Source organism: Sapajus apella, unplaced genomic scaffold (genome assembly GCF_009761245.1).
Source record: "Sapajus apella isolate SASKATOON/1434 unplaced genomic scaffold, GSC_monkey_1.0 scaffold10, whole genome shotgun sequence".
NCBI lineage: Eukaryota > Metazoa > Chordata > Mammalia > Primates > Cebidae > Sapajus > Sapajus apella.
Genome location: NW_022436950.1, coordinates 12,579,675 through 12,607,326, shown reverse-complemented (window position 1 = coordinate 12,607,326; position 27,652 = coordinate 12,579,675). Strand labels below are relative to the sequence as shown.

Sequence of the window (27,652 nt, the reverse complement as noted above, 5' to 3'; positions counted from 1 at the left end):
CATGAAAACTTTGTGATGTTGTATTTATTGCTGTTTTTTTGTATTCATAAGGGTTTTGCTACATTATAGATTTTTTAAGGAAATACAGTAAAGCTTGAATAACAGCACAAAATCTGTCAGAAAGCTGCTCACCAAAATTTCCCAAACACCAATCTCCGAAATAGTCATTTGTCAGTTCACCTAATTTGAGTAAATAATTTACTCATGGCATACAGAGAATAATTCTATTTTCATTAAATTCTCTCATGTAAAAGAATGGGTCCGTAAAAGAAATTGTGCTTATAAGTAAATATTTAGGTTTACTTTTTGCATACGGTTATAATAGAATTAACTTCAGGACAAATAGATATAAACAGCAGGCCCATAAAAGACATTTTATAACCAGAGAATCATTAAATAATCACAGGAATTTTGCATCCTTAAAAAAAAAAAATCTTTAAAGAAATGTTTCACCCAGTCCTAACCCGGTACTCTCCACCACAAAAAACAACCTGCTATAAACAGGCTGCTGTGCCAGATTCAGTCGAGCAAGAAGAAAAAACCTCCCAGTGGAATGACTGGCTTTCAGCTGCTCCGCATCCCTGGGTTTTTTTGGCCACTGTGTGCGTGCAACGGCCTCTGCAGTTTCTGACTTTCGGTGTGAGACGGTGAAGTCAGAAGACAGAGCCGCTGAATCCGCAAATGGCAATCAGCTTGACAGCTGAGGAAACTTTGGCATGCCGTGTGAAGCCATTAGATCATCTCTTTCTTTCTACTCAAAGGCCAGATTGACACCGTGTCATCAGACCTGTTATTTGCGCCTCCCTAGAGCAGCAGTAGGCTCTCGGGCCAGCTGTACAAATAAAGGAAGAAGGAGATGAGAAGAGACACAGAATGGCATGCCTCCCTGTCTTCTGAGGCCAGGGCATTCCTTTAGGATTTTGTCTCTTGTTGGTGCCTAAGTCTAGAATGTCTCTTGAGCAGGGCTAAGATCAAATAACTTTTATTTCATAATAAGTTAGTAGAAGAGACCAAAAGATAAGAGGACACATACTGCCCTTTTTAAAAATCAAAAGCTTCAAATCAGCCTTTTTGGCTGGCAATGAACTGCTTGCCCCGGAGACCAAACCCCGTGGGGAATGACAAAAATCTAAGAAATCCTTCGTCATTTTATCAGTAGGAGCACTAGGAGAAACAGCTACAAATAAATAACTGCAAATTTATGTACAGCCACACTTTTTCTGCCACGACTTCCTGCTCTTTCTCAGCCAGAAGTTGAATCAGTACAAAGTATTAATAAATGAATGAATAAGTCAACGAACAAGAAAGATGCTTTTCTTATACTAATTATACAGATTTTCCAAAATCACCCTTGAACTCTAAACCATGACTCTGATCATCAAAAATGTCATGGGAGAAGGAAGAAACGTATTAGGCTTGGTTATAGGTTATGTGCCTAGCATGCTCCATATCTAATTTAATGCAACCAGCAACACTAAAAAATGCAGGCTATGATCCCCATATAGATGAAAGAAGGTGTAACTTATTCAGGTTCTCACACGTAGCAAGCTCAAATTCACACCTGGACCAGGCAGTCTCTCTCTCCCAAACCTCTCGTCTCCCTTGTCTGAGCCTGAGCGTAGCACAATGGAGGGTCCGTACACTAAACCAAGCTCACGCCATGCCTGGAGTGACATTTCAATACCTTCAAGACTCTTCTTATTTTTACACTTAAAAACAATCTATCCAGATAACCTTGATGCTCTTTTATAAAGTTTCCTTAGGAAGCAATGTCATTAATTGAATTAACTGAAGACCTCTATTTTTGTGGTTCCCTGTGGGTAATACCCACCAAGGGCACCGAGGAAGGAGAACTGTCCAGACCCCAGGCACAATTAGTGCTTGAAGTATAACTTACTGCCCAAATATATATAGCTTATATAATCATACTTATATCTAACATACTTAGTTCTATATAATCTTTCTATATCATCATATAGGTATTGTAGTCGGAGCTGTACTGACACATTTAGTGCTGATTTATAGAATCCTTCTATATAGCCATATAGTAGTTTGTAGTAGGAGGAATGCCTAGAGCAGTCATAAAGCAGAAGCAGTACGTGGGAAAACAGCCAGACCAGGACAAGAACAAAAGACCCAGGCGGTGGCGTCCCTGCTGGAAAGGGCATACACTGTACGGCAGGCCTGGAGCAATATCCTCCTGATAAAGGAATTCTCATACCTTGCATCCAGTTCCTGTGGAAAGTAAGCCTCAGGCCTGAGATCCTGGAAATAACCCCTCTGATGTGACCAGTCACAGTGGCTGTGCACCCTTGTCAGTCTTTTCTTGCTTCTGTGCTAGCTCAAATCATCCTCCCATAAATATCTTAAGAGAAGAGCACAAGTCTGTCAGCTCCCACTGCATTGGCTTACAGTATCCTTCTATTAGAAATCCTTTGATGTCTCCAGCCCCCAGATAAGAAGTGTTGCACACGACACCTGTTGCACACAGCCCACCTCCTTGCCTCGGTGACCTTAGGGGTGGAGCCCTTTTCTATACACGACCCTCTACTACTGCGCACAGCACTGCCCCCTACTGCGCATGGCCTACCTCTCTACCCAGGTGACATAATGGGGTGGCCCCCTCGATTGTGACTCATGTGATTATGTATGCCCTCTTACTAAGCTTATAGATGATGACCTCACTAACGACCCTGTCCCCTGCTTGCACCTAATAAATACAGATGCTTCTGGGCATTTGGGGCCCCCGCTGATCTCTGCTCACAGGTAGTGTGGAGCCCAGATGTTCTTCACCGTTCTTCAGTGTCTTGTCTCTTTACTTCTCGGATCCTGCACCTCAGCACAGCATAAGGGACACCGCACGACCCTGTGGGGCCCTACAGCCCTACAGTTCTCAAATTTACCTTAGTAGTCCCATCCTATATTCCCAACTGTTTTCTAGAAACTTTCTTGCATCCTCCTCCCTTGTTAATTCATCACACATGTTGTGTTGGGTCAAAGCTGAGCTCAGCCCTCTGCCTCCTCCTTCCCTGTCACTGAAGAGAGTGACTGTTCCTTGCATCAACTAAGCTTGCCATCCAGCTGCCAGCTTTTTCACCCTCTTTCCCTCATTCTCCATTTCCTTCTCAGGACCAAGGCGATCCCATCTCAATTTGAACCAAAAACCAAACCTCATGCTCCCGTCTTACCTCCCTCCCACTGCCAAGCACCTGGCCCACGGCCTTGTCATCTCTCGCATGGGTTCCACAAGCACCGATCTCCTTTGCCTCCTTAACCCTGGTCTTCCCCCCACTGCCCCATACAACTGTCCATGAGTCTTCTTCAGTCTCCCCTTTCCTGGTGTCGTTGCTTTCACCAACACCTGCAATGGGTACAATCTCCTTTCCACACACTGGCCAACCTTATTCCCTGCGGTTTCCACACCCACAACCTCTACTTCAGTCACACTTGTTTCCCTGAGGTCGGAGGAGCCTTTCTTTACCTGTAGCTCAAATTCTGCCACCCCTCCACCAAAAATATAATGATCCTAACTATAGCAGTAGTAACTGCCTCCATGTACGAATCTAGGCACAACATAACGGCGTATTAATACATTCTTCTCATGGAATCCTTACCACCCTATAAAGCGGAAAGTCAACCCTGTATCTATGACCTTATTCTCAAAGGAGGAAGCTGAGACTCAAAGACGTGATACAAAGGACCGGAGGCTGCGTGGCTCTGACTTCAAGGTTTCTGCTTCCACTTAACCACAGTTCTCATCAATTTCACTCCCCTCCAAACTACACACCTACCCTAAAATAATTAATGACTAAATAACCTCATCATCTGCTGTTCATTATTGCCTTGTACGTGCTACTTTGCTTAATATCTGCTTGGGGTGATGTCTTCTAGAACACTTTTTCTTTTTTTTTTTTTTTTTTTTTTTTGAGATGGGGTCCTGCTCTGTCACCCAGGCTGGAGTACAGTGGCACAATCTCAGCTCACTGTGACCTCCACCTCCCAGGTTCAAGCACTTCTCCTGCCTCAGCTTCCCGGGTAGCTGTGATTTCAGGCACCCAGTACCATGCCTGGCTAATTTTTGTATTTTTAGCAAAAGACAGGGTTTTATCGTGTTGGCCAGGCTGGTCTCAAACTCCTGACCTCAAGTGATCCGCCCGTCTTGGCTTCCCAAAGTGCTGGGGTTACAGGTGTGAGCCACTGTACCCGGCCTCTAGTACACTTTTTGTAGCCAGGGATTCATGCATGTTTTTATTTCTGCCCCAGCATCTTGGCCACTGTCTTGCACGGTATAAATTCTAAACATATACGCATGGATTACATGATCAATTAAAACTTCTACAGTTAAAATTAACAAATATTCTTTTAAATATGTTCATCCTTTTTGAGTCTCATTATTCTTTTTCCATCATTACTATCACTGCCTTTTTCAATGCTTCCTGCCAAGGCTTGGTTGTAATCCAACCAATAAGCCACTGGGTGGCACTACAACATCACTCACAAATCCTTTGACAGCGCCTCCAGGGACCTCCCCTATTCCAGGAAGAAGACCCGTTGGGCATCAAGAAGCATTATCAAAATAAATAACAAAAGGTGTTATCAACAGTAGACAATCCAGAGACGACTGCAGTGGCAGACTGTTTTCTTGTACCTTAAAGTGACCGCACCTGTTAACAATGAGACAGGGGTAAACTGAGGGCTTTAGTCTGGAGTAACACTCATTAGAGATTTTCACTGTGTTCGTAAGAGGCAGCATGGTGGGAAGAACCCTGCACTGAGAACCAGGAGACGTGGCTTTTCCACTGAACAACAAGGTCATCCCTTAGTCCAGGCCACTGAAGAATGGTTTTCCCATTTTAAAACACTGCATCTGTACCTGCTGTGGGTCCTAAACCAGGCTGGGGCTCCTGGTGAGCTCCTTGATGAGCTCCAGTCCATTGCCTCTGCCTCCTTCTTGCCTGCCCTTTTTTCCGATGTCCCTGCCCCTTGGCCTTGCTGCGATTTGCTCCCACCGGTGACTTGTGTGCTGGCCCCTCTTCCTCCCGGTTGGAGGCTCCAGCCCAGAGCTCTTGAGGGCTGCCCTGGCTTCTTGTCACGTTCTCTCCAGAAAACACATCCATTTCCATGGGGTCAACTTCACCCACAGTCAAACAATCTCTCCACGTCCCTCCCTAGCCCAGATCTTTCTTTCTGAGCGCCAGTCACACACCAAATGACCTCAAGCTCTGCAAGTCCAGACCTGGACTCATGGTCACCCCTGAAACGTGCTTCCTGAGTAGCACCACCGCCTACACAGCAGCTTACCCCTCTTCTGGGAGTCCCGCATGCCTGTCCCAACCGCCCCACAAGAGTCTCCTCATTCCTATGAAGTCTGACTCCCAAATACCTCCACCTCCCATCCACTTCCCTACCCTCCACACTCACCCCTCACTAAGCCCCCAGGACCTCCACCTGCACGACCACAGCAGCCTCCTAACAGGTTTTCCCCAACGTCACCTACCTGCCACCAGCCACATTCTCCAAACAGCACCAGATCACCTTACAATGTAAATCCACCCTGCTTCTTCCCTTCTTAAAATCTTTGAAAGATTTATTAGGCAGGAAAACCTGTCTGCTTTTTCAGCGGAATTGCATGCTGCTGGGTTCCTTATCCACTGTGGTCAAACCTCTCGCTGGGCGCGTTTCAGTCCCTCAAACATGCCAGCCTGTCTCCTTCCCACCTCGGGGCTGAGCAGAGGCTGTTCCCCTTGTCTGAACACTTGTAGGGAGCTGAATGGCGCCACACACACACAAAAGATACGCAATGTCTGAATCCCAGAGCCTGTGACGGTTGCCTCACATGGCAAAAGACACGATCAAGTCTTGAGCAGAAGAGTTTCTCCTGGGTTATTTAGGTGGCCCTAAATGCTACCATATGCACGCTTCTAAGGAGGGTGCAGAGGGAGGTTGATGCGGACACACAGAGGAGCAGGCGTTGTGAAGCAGAGGCAGAGACTCTGTCTCTGGTTGCAGTGAGCCAATATCACACCGCTGCACTCCAGCCTGGCCAACAGAGCAAGACTCTGTCTCAAAAAAAAAAGAAAAAAGAAAAAAAAATTGTAAGATTGTGTTATAGAGAAAATAAGCACCTTGGAGGCAGCTGTTTGTGGGTTTCTTGTGAAATTGTTGAATATAATTGTTTGAAAGAAGAAATTTGCTTTTCTTTCCTAAACCCTTCATAATATTTCCTCATCTTAGCTGATCAGTCAGATGTTACGTTTGTACTAAAGAGGTCTTCTTATACTCAGTGCACCTGTTTCGCTGGCCCTTATTTCTTGCCAATAACAGGCTTATTTCTTGCCTGTAACAATAACAAGATCCCACCAGGAACTAAGGAATGCCAAGGACTGCTGATGCCACAAGAAGTGGGAGGAGGCGAGGAGCAGGTTCTCCCCCAGAGCCATGGAGAGAGCCTGGCAGTGCCAGCAGCTTGCTTTTGGACTTCTGGCCTCTAGAGAATACATTTCTGTTGTATTAAGCCACCACGTATATGGTCATTTGTTACACAGCCATAGTAACTGACAAGGCTCCTCCTCCAGGCTGTGGCTAGGAGACTTCTAATTCTACCAGGTTCAAGCTCAAGTGCTAATCCACAGCTGCGTGTGCCCTGACCTGCTGTATGCTCCCATGCAAAGCAAGTCAGGGCACCAAATTGTCTACCTGGGGAGAGAGCAAGGACTTTTGTCTTGTCTTTTCTCTGATGTGACTGCCTGGTGCTCATCAGGCACCCAGGAATAGTGGCCAGAGGGAAGTCTTATCTGTCTCTCTGCTCCGTGCTGATCTCTAGGCTGCAGGGATTTTTTTCTCTATCACTGGGGCCTCCATGGCCTGTTTGGATGCCTGGCATGTGGCAAGTGCCTGATGGTTACTTGCTGAATAAACGGAAAGGCATTATTATTGGTATTATTATTCGTTGCAGTTAAGATTGGGTGACAGAGGCCGAGTGCAGTGGCTCATGCCTGTAATTCAAGCATTTTGGGAGGCTGAGGTGGGCAAATCTCTTGAGGCCAAGAGTTCAAGACCAGCCTGGTCAACATAGTGAAACACTGTCTCTAGTAAAAATTTAAAAATTAGCTGGGCATGGTGGTGTGTGCCTGTAATCCCAGCTACATAGGAGGCTGAGGCAGGAGAATCGCTTGAACCCAGAAGGTAGAGGTTACAGTGAGCTCAGATCATGCCACTGCACTGCAGCCTGGGTGACAGAGCAAGACTCCATTTTGAAAAAAGAAAAAATTGTGTTATAGAGAAGAAAAATAAGCACCTTGGAGGCAGCTGTTTGCGGGTTTCTTGGCAAATTATTGAATATGATTGTTGGAAAGGAGAAATTTGCTTTTCTTTCCTAAAATCTTTGTAATTCCTCACCTTAGCTAATCAGTCAGATGTTACATTTGCACTAAAGAGGTATTCTTACACTCCGCGCTTTCTATTTTCCTATGTAATAGAATATTTCTCCCAAACTGCGCACTGCTTTTGAGTGCGCCTGTATCGCTAGCCCTTATTTCTTGCCAACAACAAGGCTGCCGGGCGCTGGTGATGACCTTGCTCCTCTAGAGTTCAGCACGGCCCGCATTTGCTGAGCTCTGCACCAGCCTGGCCTGGGTCATGCTGGGTCACACGGCTTGGCAGTTGTTGCTATGGAATTGAACTCCACATGAGAAGACCAAAGGCCCTGCTGCCAATCACTGACAAGTTAATGAGATGACTGACCAGGACAGATGTGCCCAAACCTGCCTTCAGACCCAAACCGCAACGAGGGTTCCCAGGGCAGAGTCTGTTATGTTAGCTCTATATGTAGGCTTGGTCTGTTTGGAAAATAAGTTATACATTCTACAATGTAGCAGGCAGATAAAAGCTTCTTCTCTCCCTCTTCTCATGCACAGATACTGGATTTAAAGAGATATTTCTCAGCCTACTGAAATGATGTTAGTTAGTTGGGGTTATTTTTCCATATAGACATCAGCTGCTGCTGCTGCTTCTATATAATTTATTAATAGGCCAAATAGTATTAAATGATAGGCAGGGATCCTTCGTTTACTGTCTAGGCCTCCCAAACCCTGTTCGGAAATCCTTACTCAAGGCTAGGCATGGGGGCTTATGCCTGTAATCCCAGCACTTTGGGAGGCTGAGGTGGGTGGATCACCTGAGGTCAGGAGTTCAAGACCAGCCTGGCCAACATGGCAAAACCTTGACTCTACTAAAAATACAAAAATTAGCCAAGCATGGTGGGGGTGCCTGTAATCCCAGCTATTCAGGAGGCTGAGGCAGGAGAATCGCTTGAACCTGGGAGGTGGAGGTTGCAGTGAGCTGAGTCAGCACCACAACACTCCAGCCTGGAAGAGAGAGACTCCATCTGAAGAAAAGAAGGAAGGAAAGGAGAGGGGAGGAGAGGGGAGAGGGAAGGGGAGAGGAGGACAGGGGAGGGGAGGGGAGAGGGGAAGGGAGCAGTGGGGAGGTTCTCCTGCCAAAGGGAAGGGATGGGAAGGGGAGGGGGAAGAGGGGAAGAGAAGGGAAGGGAAAGGGAGACAGATGGAGGGATGGAGGGAGGGAAGGAAGGAAGGAAGGAAGGAAGGAAGGAAGGAAGGAAGGAAGGAAGTCAGTCCTTACTCGGGCACCTACACAGACATCCTATAGCTGGAGATTCATTCAGCATTTTTTTTAAATTTTCCATTCTTCAGAAATCAAGGTTCCTGTTCTTGACATGGGCAGACACTTTAACAAGCTAAGCCCAAATTGTAAACTGGAAGCTGTTGGGCTGAATTTTACTAGGAAGTATGTTTAATTGCTAGACACTAGCTTTAAAAAAAAAAAAAATCTGAATTCTGATGCCTTTAAATGACAAATGCACTGTCCAGCTCCCAGTGGTCCCATCCTCCCCATTACCACATTCAGGTCACCAGCTGTACCCCAAGGGCATATGAGTCTACCACCTCAGACAGGGATGTCATTGACCAGGGAATTCTCCAATAGCGACAACAGGAGCCAGAGAGTTCTTGGAGCAGGAAGATGTAGCAAGAAAAACAAAAAAGCAAACCCAACAAGCTCAGGGGTTGAAAGAAGACCAACTTTGCCAACTTCCAATTGTCAACAGAACTTATTTACATCAAAATGGAACACAATTGACTTCAGTGAACTTTGGGGTCATAAAAATTATTGTTCTAAACTATTTATCAGGCTACAAGTAGAAAGTGTCCTAAAACACAGCTGTGTGAGTGATAATGAGACTGAACTCCGAGTGCAAGTAATTCAATGAAATGAAAAATGTTAAGAGCAATTAAAGTTTCCCAAGTAAATTCCATTTTTATCGTGGAATGCAAGCTCTTAGGAGTCTAAGGGATGAGTGAGTAAGATCGCAAGGACATACTTGCATTTTTTTAGTGATTTGAAATTCTCAAAAGAAAGAATTACTCACGATTGATTTTGGTTTTCAAACCAGAAAATCTAAGACAATTCTTGACTTTTAAGCCATTTGACCACCTTGTTTGTAAAACCACCACATCAATTGGTTTTGTTAATTTCACAGTTGTTAAACTTCCTTGAATGGAAAACAACATGGATCTATTTTATTCTGGGGAAAAAACTATGGACAGTGTCTTTATTATCATCCTTGTTACTAAAGTAGAATTTATAAAAGGCCCCCATCCTAATTTTTAAGGACATGTAATTTTCTCTGCCAGGATCCCACTATTAAACACCGAGAGCTTCCTCCCTTGAAAGTGACGAAGAATAATGGAAAATCCTTCCTGATACACCTGAGTCACACCCTTAGAGACGAGCCATATGAAATGTTCAGGGAAATAAATTAAATAGCTGTTATATATGAAAACCCATGCCCATATCACAGAACCATGGGCTGCTAAAGCCAAGAGGGACAGACCAGTCCCCTCTGGGACAAATTCCCTTGTCCCACATGAGGGCTCTGAACCTGAAAAAGATCAAAGAGGCAAGCTCCAGTCCCGTCCCCTCAGCCTGGAGCCACTGTACCTTAAAAGATCCAAGAGCTGCAACCCTCTTATTTGTTGCTGCTGCTCAAAGTGCTACCTGAAATTCACAAGGGAATTTGAACTATGTGAGATTACTCATGTCATAACCACTTAAATGCTAGTGTGTGACGAGAAAGTCCAGGGTTGGGGAACAGACTCCCCACTAATTCTGTCCCCCTCTTCTCTTGGGTATGGGAGATTCTCCTACAGAGCCCCTGCATGCTGGCCTGACCACCAGCTCAGCTCCCAAATCCTGTCCATTCTGGAATCTGAATTTTTTTTTTGGAGACAGAGTTTCACTCTTGTCAACCAGGCTGTAGTACAATGGCATGATATTGGCTCACTGCAACCTCCGCCTCATGGGTTCAAGCGGTTATCCTGCCTCAACCTCCTGAGTAGCTGCAATTACAGGCACTTGCCACCACACCTGGCTAATTTTTTGTATTTTTAGGAGAGACAGCGTTTCACCATGTTGGCCAGGCTGCTCTTGAACTCCTGACCTCAGGTGATCCACCCACCTCGGCCTCCCAAAGTGCTGGGATTATAGGCGTGAGCCACCGTACCCGGCCCCTAAATTTTAATTTCTGTATATTAGCTGCCTGTTATGAGCTGTCTACTGTGATCATCTCAAAGTACAAAAAATGACCCCCAGTTTGCAAAGGGGAGAAGTGAAGTAGGCAAACTGTATTTCAAGGGTGTCCACAACGCGTCAGGAGTCAGGATCAACATTTTACACATGTTCTCATGACCACCTTCAAGGAGTGTCTGCTTGCAATCTAATCAGTAAAGTCAGGCACAGTCACACTCAAATCCAGCCAGAGCTACAGGGCAGGGCAGGACAAGTACTGTGGAATAGAAGCAGGTAAGCAGCCTGCTAGGGGGTCCCAGGGGGAGATACTGACACTGGCTGCTATGAGCAGAAAGGCCTCATGGTTTGGCATCTGCACTGAGCTCCTTTGAGAACACGAAAGACATAACAGAAAAGCACCAAGAAGTGGAGATACTCAGGTGATCTTCAAGAGTGAATGAGTGGCCCAGCTGCTGCAGCTGGAAAGCATCAAAGGCGCAATAACAGGGATTACAGTTGAAGACTCATGCTGGGGCTAGACTGTGGGCCTCCAGGGGTACATTGATGGGGCTGGACTTTACTCGGCAGACATCAAAGGAAGCCCCCACTTGGTTTTCCACCTTTGACGGTCCCCCCCACCTCTAACTCTAGCTCTCCTTGCCAGTTAAATTGCGAATCATGGCTGTTCCTCAGCACAGAACCAGCCTTGCCTGTCAATAATTGCTTTAGACACAGTAGTTTTGACGCGGGGGTCGATCAAACTACCTACCTGGGCATTAACCCATATGAGAGAAACCCTTTCCTTCTTAGGAATACCCCGCTATGCTACTCGGGCTGTGCAGCCTCAGGCAGACCCCTCAAGTCTCAGGAATTGGGTATATTCCTATTCTGATAGTCCCACTTACGATGTCACTGCAGCTCAGAAGCTGGCCGGCTGCTGAGGACTTGAGGGTGCAGCCTTCCCAAACCATCTTCCATAGTTATATACAAGCTATGCTCCCAAATCCTCGGCTGGAAAATGTCACAGCGACTTGTAGCCTTCCCATGGAAAACCCATCCATCCCAGGAAGGGCAGAGGCTCCCTGGTGTGGCACACACAGCTCTCCCTGACCATGCAGACACAGAGACACCCGCAACAGAATCTCCGCTCAGTACCAGGAGCCTTTACCATCCAGAGGCTGCCTTAGAGGGTGGAAAGTGCATTGTCTAAACATGTAATGGCTTGTGCTTGTTTAACAGCCCAAGGACACAGAAGAGGAGGATCAATCGGGGTACATGCAAAGAAACTCAGGCTTGGTCAGATTAAAGTGGCAACCCGAGTTTACAAAGTGATGCTACAACCCAGCAGTTGGTACCTTCATGTAATCATCTTTCCACGACAGTGGAATAAATGCCGGGGTTGAAGCCAGACACCTGAGTCTGATTCCTGGCTCTTCCGCATCCTAGCAAGTTATTTAGAACTGTTGGGAATTCCATTTCCTTGCTCTGAAGGGTAGAAATAATAATACTTGCATCACAGAGCGGTGGTGAGATTAGAACAGGGCTTCTGAAGCTTGGCACAGTTGGCATTTGGGATAGATAATTCTTCAGCGTGGGGACTGTCCTATGCATTGGAAGATCTTGAACAGCGCTTCTGACCTCTACTTGCTGGATCCCCTTTCTGCTATGTTTTAGCAGACAGCTAAGTTTTAGCAGAATGAGGCTAAACTCTCACATTGGGGGACCCGCCAAGGTGCCTTTATCAAAGCAACTGGTCCTCTTTGTTTTGTGGTCTGCTCATCCCTTTCTTGCCACAGAGCTGATCAAATCTATTTTTCTTGGGCCTTGAGCTCAAAGTCATAAAATTCAGAGGCACTGAGTTTTTTTTTTCTCTTTGCATTTGTACAATCTTGGTATATTTATATTAATAACCTCACACGAAAGTCGGGCTTTTTTTCTATACAACGTACACATTAACACAGAAAAGCTAAGGACTTTGTTTTCTTGAAGCTTCACTTTCAAAATTAAATTTAAAATTAAATTAATCAAAGTGGCTCAAGATCAGCTGTACACAGTGTCTCTCGCCTATAATGCCAGGACTTTTGGAAGCCAGGGAGGGAGGATCACTTGAGGCCAGGAGTTTGAGACCAGCCTTGGAAACACAGCAAGACTCCACCTCTACAAAAAAAAAATCAAGAAAAGAATTAGCCTACGGTAGTGGCACATGCCTGTAGTCCCAGCCACTTGGGAGGCGGAGGTGGGAGGCTCACTTGAGCCCAAGAGTTTGAGACTACAGGGAGCCAAGATCATGTATTCCAACTGGGTAACAGAGTGGGACCTATCTAAAAAAGAAAAAAAAAAAATAGGAAAGTAAAAGCTTAAGATAAATTCTGATGACCAAAATTTTTGATGTATTGAAGAAGGAACAAAGCAGTTTAAGTATTGGGATCTATCATAACTTATGCTCAATAAGGTAGCTGGTCCCAGTAAAACAGGTCAACAAAGGAATTCATTGCACACCTGCTGTGTGAAGAGGAAACAATATCATGAGCGAAATATGTGGTCCCTTCTCTCTGGGAGGGAGCATTTTATGTCCTTGTAGATTCCTCCTTACTGTACTGTGCTTTTTGGATGTCATGTACAGCCCCTACGATTGACTTGAACGCTGTTACAAACTGAATGTTTGTGGTCCCCAAAATTCATATGTTGAAATTCTAACCCCCAAGGTGATAGTAGGAGGAGATGGGGTCTTCGGGAGGTAATTGATCAGAGTGGAGTTGCCATGAATTGTATTAACACCCTATTAATGGGATCCCTGAGAGCCCTTCCTCTCCACCATCTGAGGATACAATGAGAAGGCACCATCTGTACAGGAAGCAGGCCTTCAGCAAGACGCTAGATCTGCCGACACCTTGCTTTTGGAGTTCCCACCCTCCTGGACTGTGAGAAATACGTTTCTTTTAAGCCACCAAGTCTATGGTATTCTGTTATAGCAGCAAGAATGGATGAGGACACATTTCAAATGAATCACTGATCTGACTCAAAAATTGTCTGAAGCTTCTATAACACACTCCTTTCTTGTGAGATTGTGGGAGTAATTGTAATTCAAGAATTGTTTGATCTAATATTCCATCACAAATAAATTAGCGGGCTGCTGTCAGAACATGGGGCAGATGTTAATAACTGTTCAATAACAGGGAATCTAGTGTGGTCATCACCACCACCATCTGGGTGGACCTGAGCAAGACGCTAACTTTCCTGGGCTTCGGTCTCCTGCACTGCAAAGGTGGAATCCTAAGAAGGTTCTTGTGAGAAATTAATGAGCTGAAGCATTTTGAACTCATAGAACAGTGCCTGGCACATAATAAGCATGCAAAAAACATAGCTATCCCTTCATTAAAACACCGTGCCACATGTTTCAATTGGTATGATCCAAGAAAGAATCCTACGGTCAGCTGTCTGGAAAGACAAGCAAACTCAGATTTTTTTCTACCAAGTTCAGTACTTCTTAGAGCCTTTAAAATGCCATATTTCAGGATGGTGACCCAGTAAGTACCATTTGACACCAGGACCCTTCCCCACAGGACAATTCACAATACTAGTGTTGTATAAAACAATGAGTGAATCGCAGCTTCCTAGATTGTCTTCTAAGCCCAGACTGTCTAATATAATTGAGATTGCTTATTAGAATGTGAAAACCATTGACTGTGAAATGCATAAACATTATTGAGGACTAAAATTTGCTAAGAATCTGGGACTACTTAATATTCACAAGGTCTCAAAATTCAGAAATGCTGCCATGTCAGTTTTTACATCACTTACCCGAGACCCCTTTTCAGGAATGCAATGGCAAACAGAGCAATCTCTTCCTCCGCAAGGACCAACGTATTTCTTTCCACTCTGGAAAGTGAAGCATCTTATTTAGTATACCAGGACTCATCATTTAACTGAGCACGTAATACATACATTATAACAAGCACTCTTGGTTTACCTTTGACTTCATGAGAAGAAAGACTAATCTTGACATATACAAAGATGGAGAACTTACACAGTGGCTTAATAAAAGGGAGTGTTGATTACATGAGCAAAAAGCTTCCAAAACTGAGGACCCTGAAGGAAAATAACTCTCCTTCTAAAGTCGTTTTGCTTTAACTGGAATCTTCTGCAATTTCTCTCTAGGTAATTCATTAAGTTATGAACAGTTTTAGGGTGTAAACTGTGTGGTTAGGCAAACCATAAATAGACAACGGAGTCTAGTTTAAATGAAAAGCTTGACTTTTTTTCAGGACCCTTTTTGTTTTGTCTACAAGACCAGCTACGGTGTGCCTCCTCCCTCATCGAACTGTCCTTTGTAGGACAATTCTCCTTCACATCCTTGGACTTAAAATTAAAATTGTTCTTCCTACAATTTGCTGAGACTCCAAGAGGCTTTGTCAAACAGAAACTCCTGAACTTGAATAAGGTGGACCTTTTCCCCACTTTTAGCAAGCATTTCAACACTGTCTTTAGAGCATCACTACACACACACACACACACACACACACACACATGCACACACACACACATAAACACATGCCCTTTGGGAAGAATCAGCTCCTGGTTCTCATGAATTGTAATCACCTATATCCAGAGTCATCATCCACTTCCACACAAAAGCATAGTCCCAGAGTACTATTTCCATAAGCAGACCCCTTTACAGCAATCACCATGACACCCCTGCAATGAACATGAGCACTGAGCCTGTATTCCCAGGCTGGGCCTGTCAGCAAGCAGGGAGTGGTGGTTTAGGCCCCTACATAGTGGAAAAAGCGCCCCTAGGTGCTAGGACCTGAGGGCATGGATAAGAATATCAAGAAAGCATCAGAGATAAGCTTTGCCTGGTTCATGATGTGCTCTAGCCGTCACTGCAACACTTGTACATTGACCTTACAATTTCATGATTGATCAAACTTGTGAAACGTAAGGCTATAAACTCAAGCCTTTAGATCAATGTATAATGGAAAAACATAAAACAATGAAATTGATATTTATAGTTCTCATAGAAGACATATATACATATGTATGTGTGAACGCATATGAATACATATGTATAAATGTGAATACACATGTATGTATACATATATATGAACAGGTGCATGTGTATGGGAGGGAAAAGAGTCTATCCAGCTTATACTATTTTCTTTTCAATCACACAATTCAGACTTATTTTTTGGAGAACAATATGCTCAGACACAATACAAAAGAAAATATGTTTAAGCATTAATTTTAAAAAGACATCTTTATAAACAGTATTCTCTTGGATCCTTAAAAGCACACAAGAGTTTAAAGCTTGACAAGAGCCAAGCGATTAGATAATTAAAGTTTAAAAATGTATTTGAAGTTTCAGAAATATATGCCTCTTGAGTTTTGAGTAACATTGTTATCTATAAATGCAGAAATATTAAGTTCAACACCCTGATAAGGTTAAAAAAAATTAAATACCCAGGGCCAGGTCGGGACAGCATGAAAGCACTTAAAGTAACTAGACCGAAACTTGGGTTCATTTAAGGTTGGGCTCCATTACTATGTGTTCACTGAAATATCAAAACAACTAGAGGAAAAAAATAAGGTCAGTTGATTAGATGGTTTGATAATAAGTGCAAGTTTGTTATTATTATTTCTTTGCTTATTTTTGCCAAGCATCACTGAGATGTTTGCAGCAAAATTATGTTTCAGGAAAGAATCAGTTTAAAATAGATTCGCAGATTCTAATAAAAAAAAAAAAAAAAAACCAGAAATAGTCACATACTAAGCTTTGACTTGGATCCGTAAAAGAAAAAAGCAAGAGGTGATTTTAGCCTCTGCAAAGTTCTTCTACGTGAGCCTTCCCCAATAAATACGTAAAAGAGGAGGGTAAGTTTACGGAGGTCTACATCTCAAAAATTGTATAAATCCATTTTAAAAGATAAACACAATATTTCAGACAATTAATCATTCAAAGTATGAACCACACACACTGGGAATACATTCACACTCTCGGAAACTAATGCTACCCTTCTTCAAACAGAAAAAAGGAAAAGTCACTATCTACCTTAACTCAGATATTTTTAAACATATATTTGTCACATAGAAAAGTTCAAAGGCAGCCGGGCGCGGTGGCTCAAGCCTGTAATCCCAGCACTTTGGGAGGCGGAGGCGGGTGGATCACGAGGTCAAGAAATCCAGACCATCCTGGTCAACATGGTGAAACCCTGTCTCTATTAAAAATACAAAACATTAGCTGGGCATGGTGGCACGTGCCTGTAATCCCAGCTACTGAGGAGGTTGAGGCAGGAGAATTGCCTGAACCCAGGAGGCGGAGGCTGCGGTGAGCCGAGATCGCGCCATTGCACTCCAGCCTGGGTAACAAGAGTGAAACTCCGTCTCAAAAAAAAAAAAAAAAGAAAAGTTCAAAGGCTGGGTGTGGTGGCTCATGCCTGTAATCCCAGCACTTTGGGAGGGTGAGGCAGGCAGATCACTTGAGGCTAAGAGTCTGAGACCAGCCTGGCCAAGCCAGAGATGGTGAAACCCCATCTCTACTAAAAATACAAAAAAATTTAGCCAGATGTAGTGGTGCGTGCCTGGAATCCCAGCTACCTGGGAGGCTGGGGTGGGAAAATAGATCGCACCACTACACTCCAGCCTGGGCCACAGAGCAAGACCTTGTCTCAAAAAAAAAAATTTTTTTTCAAACAAATAAAGTTATTAATGTCTTGTACTTCCATCTTCTTTTTTGAAAAACAAATAATATAGGCACATAATTTAAAAAATTCAAATGGCACAAAAGAGTATAACAGGAAGAGAAATGTCCTCTTTCAACACTGGCCACAAGTTCCCTCCTATATAGGATAATTTTTTTCAAATAGGTGCCTAAGCATTAATAAGCATATTCATACAATGATCTCATTCACACACACACACACACACACACACACACACACAGAGGCAGATGAGCACATGGGCACACACATGCACAAATGTGTACAAATACACTTTTGGTGATTCTGGATTTGTTTCATTTTTATCCAAATGATGGATTGCTCTATATTTTAACGTTTTCACATAGTCGAAAGTCTTTAAAATCATTTTGAAGTAATATGCCTGTCCATCAGACCACATGCCATGCCTTGTTTAACCAGTTGTTGTTGAAGAAAATTTAGAGAGTTTCCTTCTGTCTATTCTGAACACTATCCTGAAATTAGTATTCTTGGGCATATTTATCTGCATGCATAAATCAGAATAAACATGTATGACAAATTCCAAACAGACACATTCCTGTGTCAATAGGCATGTTCATTCAAAATCCCGATGGGTAATGCCAAACTGCTCCCCACAGACATTGCATCATTTTGTATTGCCACTTTTAAAACCCAACGATAGTATGGCCACTCTCTGTGTGAAATCTCTAGAATCTCTGCACACCACAAGCTGGTACAAGGGCCTGGGATAGAAAAATCTTTGGTTCAGGAATTATATTTACTTGTATGGAATGTAAAAAACTAAAAAGGCAAAATCTAGGACTCCACAGACTTTTATAACAGAAAAAAGAATATAACACAAAAATAAACTTTTAAAAATCAAGTAAGAGAAATAGAAAAAATACACATGTATATATTACAGCATTGTTTCCACTCATTATTTCAGGGGAGCTCTCAAATGCATGTCAACTAAGCTGGCAAGTCTTATCATCCCTACTCAATCAGGAGGTAACTGAGTCTTAGATAGGTTAAGGAATGAATCACTGGCAGAGCCAAGAACCATTGGCTCCTCATTCTTTGACCCAGGTGTTTTCTGCTCCCAACTTGTAGGAAAAGGAGAACAGAAGGTAATGCTGCATTTTGGTTTGCTTTGGAAAGACCTACAATAACTTGACTCACTGAAATTGCACTGGGTGAATCCAAGGTAGAAAGTATGAACAGATAGGCATGTGTTCCCTAGAGTGATTTAAACCAAGTCAGTTGTCTCAAGATCAACCTGAGTTGCAGACAGGCCACATGGAATTTCCCAGACACATCTGAGGGTGAGTTTAATAACTGAGACTCTTCAGTGAGGAAGCAGAAGAAAGAGCTTATTACAGAATGTTCTGGGATTATTTTTTTTCTGAGCTAAAATGTTCAAATTATTCTTATACTTCTTGATTTAATCTTGAAATAACCCAGCTGCCTTCTGCCTGTCTCCAAAGAAACGTTTAAAGAAAGGGCTGTGTTAGTTTTAAAATCAAGAAATCCCCACTACCTAGGCAATTCGGTAAGCAGTCTTGACTATGCAATATAAAAGAAACCTTAGAGTTTATTTAGTCCAATCTTCCATTTTATAGATGAGAAAACTGAGACCCAGGGGGTGATTTGTTTGAAAGCATATCATATGTCATACATTCAATAAAGTGAATTTTCAACAGCCGGAGCTAGTGAATGTACTTACCCCATACACATAATGTACAGAAAAGAGAATGAGTATAAGTGACCTAAAGAAAAACAAAAATGCAGATTAATTTAAATGGTTTCTTTTCATGTGAAACAAATTAAAAAGAGAAAGAGTAAAGGATTTAATCCCAGAAAGCTACTTTTTATTTCTAATAGGTTGCTTTCACTAGCTGACTTGCCATCAGTGACAAGATTCATGTTTTCCGCTCTCTGGCTGCCATCACTGCCTTTCCTCTTTTTAATCAGTCAAGAAGTATGTGTTGAACCCCTTTTGTGGTCCTCATTGCACTGGGGACTGTGAGGGCACTCTGAAGGTGAGACCTAGAGGGATAGACAAGTGAAAGAAGATGAATCTCATAATGAAAACTGCAGGAGAGAGGGAAGGAGGCAGTTTTGTACAGAGTCACTACTGAGACCAGCGGATCCCAAAGGCTATTTAGTGGAAGCAACTAGAAGGAGGGAGGATGGAAGGCAGCCTAACTGGACTGGGAGGATGGTTTGGAGAAAAAGAGAAATAATATGGAATAGTTAGGGAAAAGTTATGTAGTCCAGGGCCTTATAAGTAAGGCAAAAATCCAATTGGGGTAATTTCATTATTACAAACAAATTTTAACAGAGGAGGTATGCAATTTAAAAAGACCATTAAAAAGCCGAGCGCAGTGGCTCATGTCTGCAATCCCAGCATTTTGGGAGGCCGAGGTTGGCAGATCACCTGAGGTCAAGAGTTCAAGACCAGCCTGGCCAACATGGTGAAACCCCATCTCTACTAAAATACAAAAATTTGCTGGATATGGTGACACACGCCTTTCATCCCAGCTACTCCAGAGGCTGAGGTAGAAGAATTGCTTGAACTCAAGAGGCAGAGGTTGCAGTGAGCTGAGATTGTGTCACTGCACTCCAGCCTGGGAGACAGAGTGAGGCTCTGTTTCAAAACAAAAAACAAAACAAAACAAAAAACACACTAAACATTTGCACATATTTTCCAGGCCTTATATTTGTCAAACAGCTTCCGGATCCATCATCTCATTTAACGCTTAAAACAGCTGTGGTCAGGGCTTCAGCTCACACTGTTCCAAAGGATACTAGGAGAACTGGGGCTCAGTCCGGGGCTGTGATTTCTCTGCCGTCCTTGTTCTTTTGTTCTGTGTAGAGCCTTCTCCTCTCTGAAACCTCATGTCCTAAGCGAGCCTTCCTTCTCCACCCTCTACTTCTTCCTCTTGTGCTGAGATAGTGGCAAATACCACAGATGTTTACAGGTCTGTGTGTCTGGATGAGACCCTGACCAGGAGATGAGTGACTGGGTTCAGCCCATGCTTAATTGGCTCCCACACTAAGTTCCCTCTCTCCCCAGCTGTTTTCATGATAATTCCAAAACAAGCCAGGTGGGCTTTTCATTGTAGTAACCAAGTAAATAAAGAGAAAAATATAAAGGAGGTGTGAAACACCAGGAATCAACTGTTTTAAATCAGTTTGAATGTGTATTTACAACTCTTGCTTGTGAAATGAATTATTATCACTGGACATTTTTAAGGAGGGTGCGTTGCATTTTATAGCCATTGTGGCTTCTCTATATATAATCTCATTAAGGATTGTAGGTACAGCATGTTTCTTAAACCTTTTATAGAAGAGCAAACAGACTTAGAAAAGTTGGATAATATGCTCCAAAGAATGCAGACAGAATGGCCCCGAGGGAGACAGCTCGGGTCAAGTCTGAAGCTCCTTCACAGTCCCTTTATCCTGTACTGGACTTGTTCCTTCTCCCACTGTGGATATTTTTTTAAAAATATCATTCCTTTTTTTTCTTTTAAAAAATATGCATTTAACATTCCTTTCCATTTCTTCTACATCCACTACAAATCAGTAAGGCTGGACCATATTCCTTCCCACCATCCTCTCCTTTCACTCCCCATAATGTCTTGTTCATCAACCTCAGAACTTTTTGTATTTTTCACTATTTAACATTTCCTTGTGTTAACTCCCAATGTCTTTTTGAGTCTCGTCAAACAATCTCATATTGGTTTCCTGTTTTCCTATTGCTGCTGTCACACGTTACCACAAACTCAGAGGCTTAAAACAATGCATATACTGTATATTAACTTATATTTCTGGAGGTCAGAAATCTGAAATGGGTCTCACTGCCAAGAACCAAGGTTTTAGCAGAGCTGTCTGTATTCCTTCTGGAGGTCGCAGGGAAGAATCTGATTCCTTGCCATGTCCAGATTCTAGAGTCTGCCCACATTCCTTGGCTCTTGGTCCCCTTCCACCTTCAAAGCCAGCAACAGCCAATGCGTCTCTCTTGCTGTATCCCGCTGGCCTCTGCTTTTGTAATCAAAACTCCTTCTCTGACTATTCTCCTGCTTCCCTCCTTCACTTCCAAGGACGCTTGTCATTATATTGGGCCCATCCAGATAAGCTCAGATCAACTTCTCCATCTCAATGTCATAATTCTATCTGTAGCTTTAATTATCTCTTGCTATGTAACATAACATATTCAGATTCCAGGGATTAAGATGTGGACATCTGTGGGGGACTGGGGGTGTTATTAATCTGTACCGTATGAAGTGGTCTGTCCTAACTCTATGAGTTATAGGGACCCTAAGGCTTTGGGCATGTAAATTTTTTGCTATTCAATGCTAGTGAGTAAGAGCACAATAATCTGGGGCCTTTCCTTGTACAACTTCCCATTTGGTGATTATGTGGGTGCTGTTCAGGGAAAGTCGAGACGGTGGGTGTTCAATAACAAAAATGAGCCACAAAGTGGCAGACATAACCCTTAGCCTTCTGGAATGATTTGGCTTTTTGACATATTAAGCATTCAGATGATTTATATCCATAGGACAAACATTGAGTAGAAATCTAAATCAAAGCAGGCAATCACACCGAGGATACTCACCAGGGGTCTGTGCCCAAGGCCTTGGTCAGTCTGAAAGAGCACCTCATTAGCACCATGTGCAGAGACTATATCACAGGCAAGTCTTAGTACTTAAAAATTATTCTGCCAGTCTTTTCTTCCAGAAGGTTCTTGTTGACAAGTGAGTTTCTGTGTCCTGGGTCAAAGTCTGTTCCTGTTAAATATAAATGCATCACTTAAAACACAGTATGCATTATAAGTTGAAAATAATTACTTTCATTTTTTATAGTAATGGAAATATTTTCTAAACGGTAACTTCAACGAATTTTAGATGTAACAATCTTTCCTTAGTGATGGTTAAACTGAATAAATATCAATTTTCATCTTCAGAAATAAAGAATCCTCAAACCCTTTCTATATCATAAATATATTTTTGATAAATGGAAAAATTATGTACATATGTTATATTCTTAAAATATATATTTTTAAATATAAAATATGTTTTTATGTATGTATAAATAATTGCTTCATTTTGCTATGTGGAATTTTCTTCTGTTTAATTATTTCCCTTGAACATGCAAGTTAAAATTCACTCAAATGCTTCTTTTACTTTATGAAACTGGAAAAGGAAACTTCTAGTATACAAATATACATTTTTGGATATTTATTCACATACAGCAAATACATATAAAAGGATTTTTATGTAAAATGATACAACCACTGTGAAAAACATTTTGGCAGTTCCTCAAAAAGTTAAACATAGAGTTACTATACAATCTGGCAATTCTACTCCTGGATATACGCCCAAAATAATTGAAAACACATGTTCACACATAAACTTACACATGAATATTCATGGAAGCATTATTCATAACAGCCAGAAGGTGAACACAACCCACATGTCCATCAATGGGTGAATGAATAAGCAAAATGTGGTATGGCCATACAATGGAATACTACTGGGCCATAAAAAGGAGTGAAATAGTGATATGTGCTATAACATGAGTGAATCTCTAAAACATTATGTCAAGTGAAATAAGTCACATGTTTTATGAATCCATCTATATAAGAAGTCCAGAGTAGGTAATCCATACAGATAGACAATTGACTGATAGTTGTCAAGGTTTGGGAGAGGAAAGAATTGGAAGGTTGAGTTTCTTTTTGGGATGATGTAATTGCAGTGGTTATGGCTGCACAACATTATGAATATATTAAAAACTGCTGAATTGTAAACTGTAGAAGAGTTAAAATGGTGAATTTTATTTTATCTTGTGAATTATATTTTTACTGAGATTAATTTTATCAATAAAATAGAGAAAAAACTTTTTAACTCTTTGATAAAAGATATATTTGGCTCAAATAATTGAAATGTATCATTTTGAAAAACTTCAGCTTCTTTAAAAGGCCTGTCTCTATGGCAATTAGGTAGAGATAAGGAAACCAGGAGTGTCCAATGTTACTATTTTTAAATTTCTAGATAAAATCTGGGTAAATTAGTTCAATGCTGCATCTATGAAAGACTAGTTTCCCAAGCAAGTGGTAGACAACATTCTACAATAAAGTTTCAAAAGCAAGCAGAAACAGAATCACTTTGAATACCCAGATCTTTTCCTATCCCTAAATCCATAATTTTAAATTTGTTTTAGCTATACACTCAGGGGTGCCTAAGGGAGAGAATACAGTCATAGGTTCCTAGTTTCTGTTTCTTTTTGGGCCAGTAAAGCCCCTTCCTCATCTCTCTTTTCTGCTTATCACTAGAGACAGAAACTAAAAATCATGGCGTCAGGCTGCTAAAATCCTAAAACAAAACAAAACAGAACAACAACAAAATGAGGCAGGTTGGACGAGCTTGTCTAGAATCACATCTCAATAAAACAAATTCTTGTTTTGGAAGGAAAAGACAAATTGTTTGAATTATTCAAATTGCATTTGATATTTTTAAACAAATAGGAAAGACAGTCAAAGGTAAAAGAAAAACCAGAGATATCTACATTTTAATCCCAAAAATATGATACAAATAAAATTCACACATATTGTGATAAATGTTGTGCAGAGGAGAACTTTATTAAAATAGAGGTGTTGTGGTCCAGTTCCAGAGGAAAAAGGCCTGACTGTGGTCCTAACACCTGGGAGTTTCTCAATGCATTTTAATTGGATGGATAAATGGATGGATGGATGGATGGATAGATAGGCAGATGAACAGGCAGATGGATGGATGGATCAATCTACAGAAACATAACTTGTCTCTCTCTAGGCAAAACAATAAAAGGACACGGGGAATAGCCAATGCATTCTCATCACATGCCCTTGGTCACCATATAAAATCTACGACAACAGCAATTTTGTCTCTTTTTATTCACAGATGTATCCCCAGTGCCGTCATCGTGCCTGGAATGTAGTAAGTGCTCTAATATATATTGGTTGGGTAAATGAACATATAGAAGATGCTTTGGGACCTTTTGAATATAAATCAAGTGTATTTAATAGGGGATATGAAAGGAGGCTAACTTTGACTATAAGTGGGAGAGCAGAAGAAGAACGAATGAGAGGAATAACTGACCTTGGGAAAAGTGGAGAGAAACGGACACTGATTACATGTAGGACATCAAGTTACTTAATTCTCACCATGATTTAGTAAGGAAATTATTATTTTCACTGTGCAGGAAAAAAAAAGTGAATCAGTTTAAGTAATTGTGCAAAGTCACAAGGCTAGTAAGTGGCAGAACCAGTTTGTTGACTCCAGTATGTAGTTCTTCTTCCTGGTGACACTCTAGCTTAGCTACCTTTGGACTTCTATGTTCTTCTACTAAGAATTCTCTTATTATAAGAAGTCTCTTATAATAAAAATTTTGAAACTATGTACCTACCCTTTTGTATTCATCCATCCTCATGCTGCTGTGAAGAAATACCCGAGACTGGGTAATTTAAAAAGAAAAAAGGACATTAATTGACTCACAGTTCTGCATGGTTGGAGCAGCCTCAGGAAATTTATAATCATAGCAGAAGATACCTCTTCACAGGACAGCAGGAGACAGAATATATGCTGAGCGAAGGAGGAAGCCCTTTATATAACCATCAAATCTCCTGAGAACTCACTTACTGTCACGAGAACAGCATAGGGGAAACCACCTCCATGATTCAGTTAACTCCACTTGGTCCTGCCCTTGACACATGGGGATTATTACAATCAAGGTGAGATTTGAGTGAGGACACACAGTCAAGCCATATCAGCCCTCTCTTTTTTTTTTTTTTTTCTTGACATCTGAAAACTTTCATCTTCTAATAGCTACAAAGATTATACTTTCTGGAGTATTATAAATGATGACCTTTAAAATAAAATAAATGCTACAGCATTATTTCAGATGCATCCAATACATCATAATGTCACAGCAGTCTGATTTTTACTGCCATCAGCTTAAAATATATGCTCACAAGCTCTTTAACAAAAATTTTACATGGCTAACGTTTTAAATTTGTATTTCCATTCCATTTCCCCACATATATCCTAAAGCAATGTATTTCATACTTGAAAAGAATATATTGATCGCCCTATTATACTTCTCTGCAACAAAAACACTTACATAAATTGAATTTTTTTCTATTTCTTATCATTATAAGTCTCCAATTCTTAATTGTTTTCCTGAAATTGGCTTTCATTATTAGTACTATATAATTCATCAAAAACATAAATTTAAATCTTGATAAACAATTATCAAATATTAAAGGTGAAATTTCCCACAAAATACAGTTGTTGGTGAATGACTTGGCTTTTTTATTTCTTATTAGTTGATTTAGCTCATGATCAATAATCCTTTCTACTGAAATGAGACAGGTTCAGCAACAATCCTATTTCCATGTTAATTTCCAAAGCTGTAGATCCTAATAAAATTTATTCAACATAAACAAGGAGTGAATGAAAGAAATGTGTTATACAAATGTCACTCAATTCTTTTAACTCTCTTGAGTAGTAAACTGCTATGGTCTTAATGTTTGTGTCCCCCACCCCAAATTCATATGTTGCAACTTAACCCCCAATGTGTTGGTATTAAGAGGTGGGGCATCTGAGATGTGATTAGGTCAGGAGGATTGAGCCCTCCAGAACAGGGTTAGTGCCCTTACAGAAGAGACCGGAGAAAGCCCGTTTGGCCCTCCCTTCCACCATGTGAGGATGCAACAAGAAGGCACCATCTGTGAAGCAGAAAGCAGCCTGCACCAAACACTGAATCTGCTAGTGCCTTGCCATTGCACTTCTCAGCTTCCAGCACTATAAGCAATAAACCTCTTCAGGGATTTATTCGTTTATTTAGTTCATTCAGGCTGCTCTAACAAAATACCTAAGACTGGGCGATTTATGAACTGGGTGTTAGGTATTTCGTTATAGCAGCCTGAATGACCTAATATATATACCAAGAGTGATATAGTAATTTATCATCTAGAATAACTTTGAATGATTTCCAGGCTGACAAGTCCTCCCTCCATTATGATGAAAGCAAAAAGTTGGGAACACCCTGAGTCAGGAGGTGTGGAGCTGGTAAGTTCCAGTTCTTGACACCAGCCAAAGCACTACCCTTCATTCAGCCCCCAGACAGCTCTTACACCCTGGGACAAAGCAGGGTAATAATATTTGGGATAAATTGTGGTTCAGGGGTTGCCTTTCTTTTGAGAAGTAGAAAAATTGTGAAAGAGGAAGTGAAAACTTTGATAAAACACCCATTTTCAGATAGAGCAATTCTATAAAAGAATATACATGGCAACTGAGACTCTGGAAATGGAATCCTTTAGTGAATTTTCCAAGTGGCTTGCATAACTCCTGAGGCTCTTTTTGTCTCCCAAGGGTCCATGTATTTCACTTTGAAGATCTCTGTCTTGAATAAGCTGCTGAAGGTTAAAAACTGCCCTTTTCACTGTTTCACCAGAAGCAGGCCTTAGAGGACCTAACAAGCCACAAAGGAGCTCAGAGACATTTATGGCTGTTCTCCTGCCTAAGGTGCAACCAGCAGGTCACAACTGAGCAGAGCCCCCATCTCGCTGTTGGCCTGACACGGTGAACAGCGGTGTGCCTGGTGTTTGCAGTTCGCAAAATGCAGTCACATGTTATCCACAACCACCTAAGAGGGTTTTCTTTGTTGCAACTACCTATGTGAAGAGCACAAAGTATTTTGTTTCAATCAAGCTTTTAACTGCACCAAACAAAAATACCCCATCACTCAGAATAGCATCTCACTCATCTGCCTTCTCACGAATGAATAGGTGTCATCATGTGGGAATAGATGAAGCAGTGGGTTTCTGTTCGAGTCTATCACTAACACAAAAAAAACCTAACTTGCATTTAGTCTGTTCTCACTCTGCTAACAAATACATGCCTGACACTGGGTAATTTGTAAAGGAAAGAGGTTAATTGACTCACAGTTCTACATAGCTGGGGACGCCTAGCAATCAAGATGGAAAGTGAATGAGGAGCAAAGTCACATCTTACATGGTGGCAGGCAAGGGAGAATGAGAGCCAAGCAAAAGGTGAAATGCCTTATAAAATCACCAGATCTCATGAGACTTACTCACCACCACAAGAATAGTATGGGGGAAACCTCCCCCATGATTCAATTATCTGTCACTGGGTCCCTCTCAGGAGACATGGGGATTATGGGAGCTACAATTCAAAATAAGATTTGGGTGGAGACATAGCCAAACCATATCATAACTGCAATAAGCCAAAGTGTTATAGCACTAAAATTGAAGACAACAGTTTTAGAAGACCGCCTCTACAGGAAACTTCTGCAGAGGTTCTGTGCCTTTTAAA

General features: G+C 41.8%; 1 protein-coding gene across 5 annotated transcripts in view; it reads right to left on the bottom strand.

The window, feature by feature from the left end:
- The window catches only part of COL4A4 (collagen type IV alpha 4 chain), a 186,299-nt gene that overhangs the window by 147,260 nt on the left and 11,387 nt on the right, over positions 1-27,652 (bottom strand). For 3 of the 5 annotated variants that reach the window (XM_032277605.1, XM_032277601.1, XM_032277604.1), the window contains exons 2-4: positions 21,898-22,069; positions 19,003-19,045; positions 14,386-14,463 (exon numbers count right to left, since the gene is read on the bottom strand). In XM_032277605.1, the coding sequence (XP_032133496.1) occupies positions 14,386-14,463; positions 19,003-19,045; positions 21,898-21,953 (177 nt within the window). In that variant the 5' untranslated portion in view covers positions 21,954-22,069. Of the gene's footprint in view, positions 1-14,385; positions 14,464-19,002; positions 19,046-21,897; positions 22,070-24,722; positions 24,774-24,811; positions 24,995-27,652 lie in introns of those variants that run through there. The other 2 variants (XM_032277602.1, XM_032277603.1) reach the window with 2 other exon arrangements.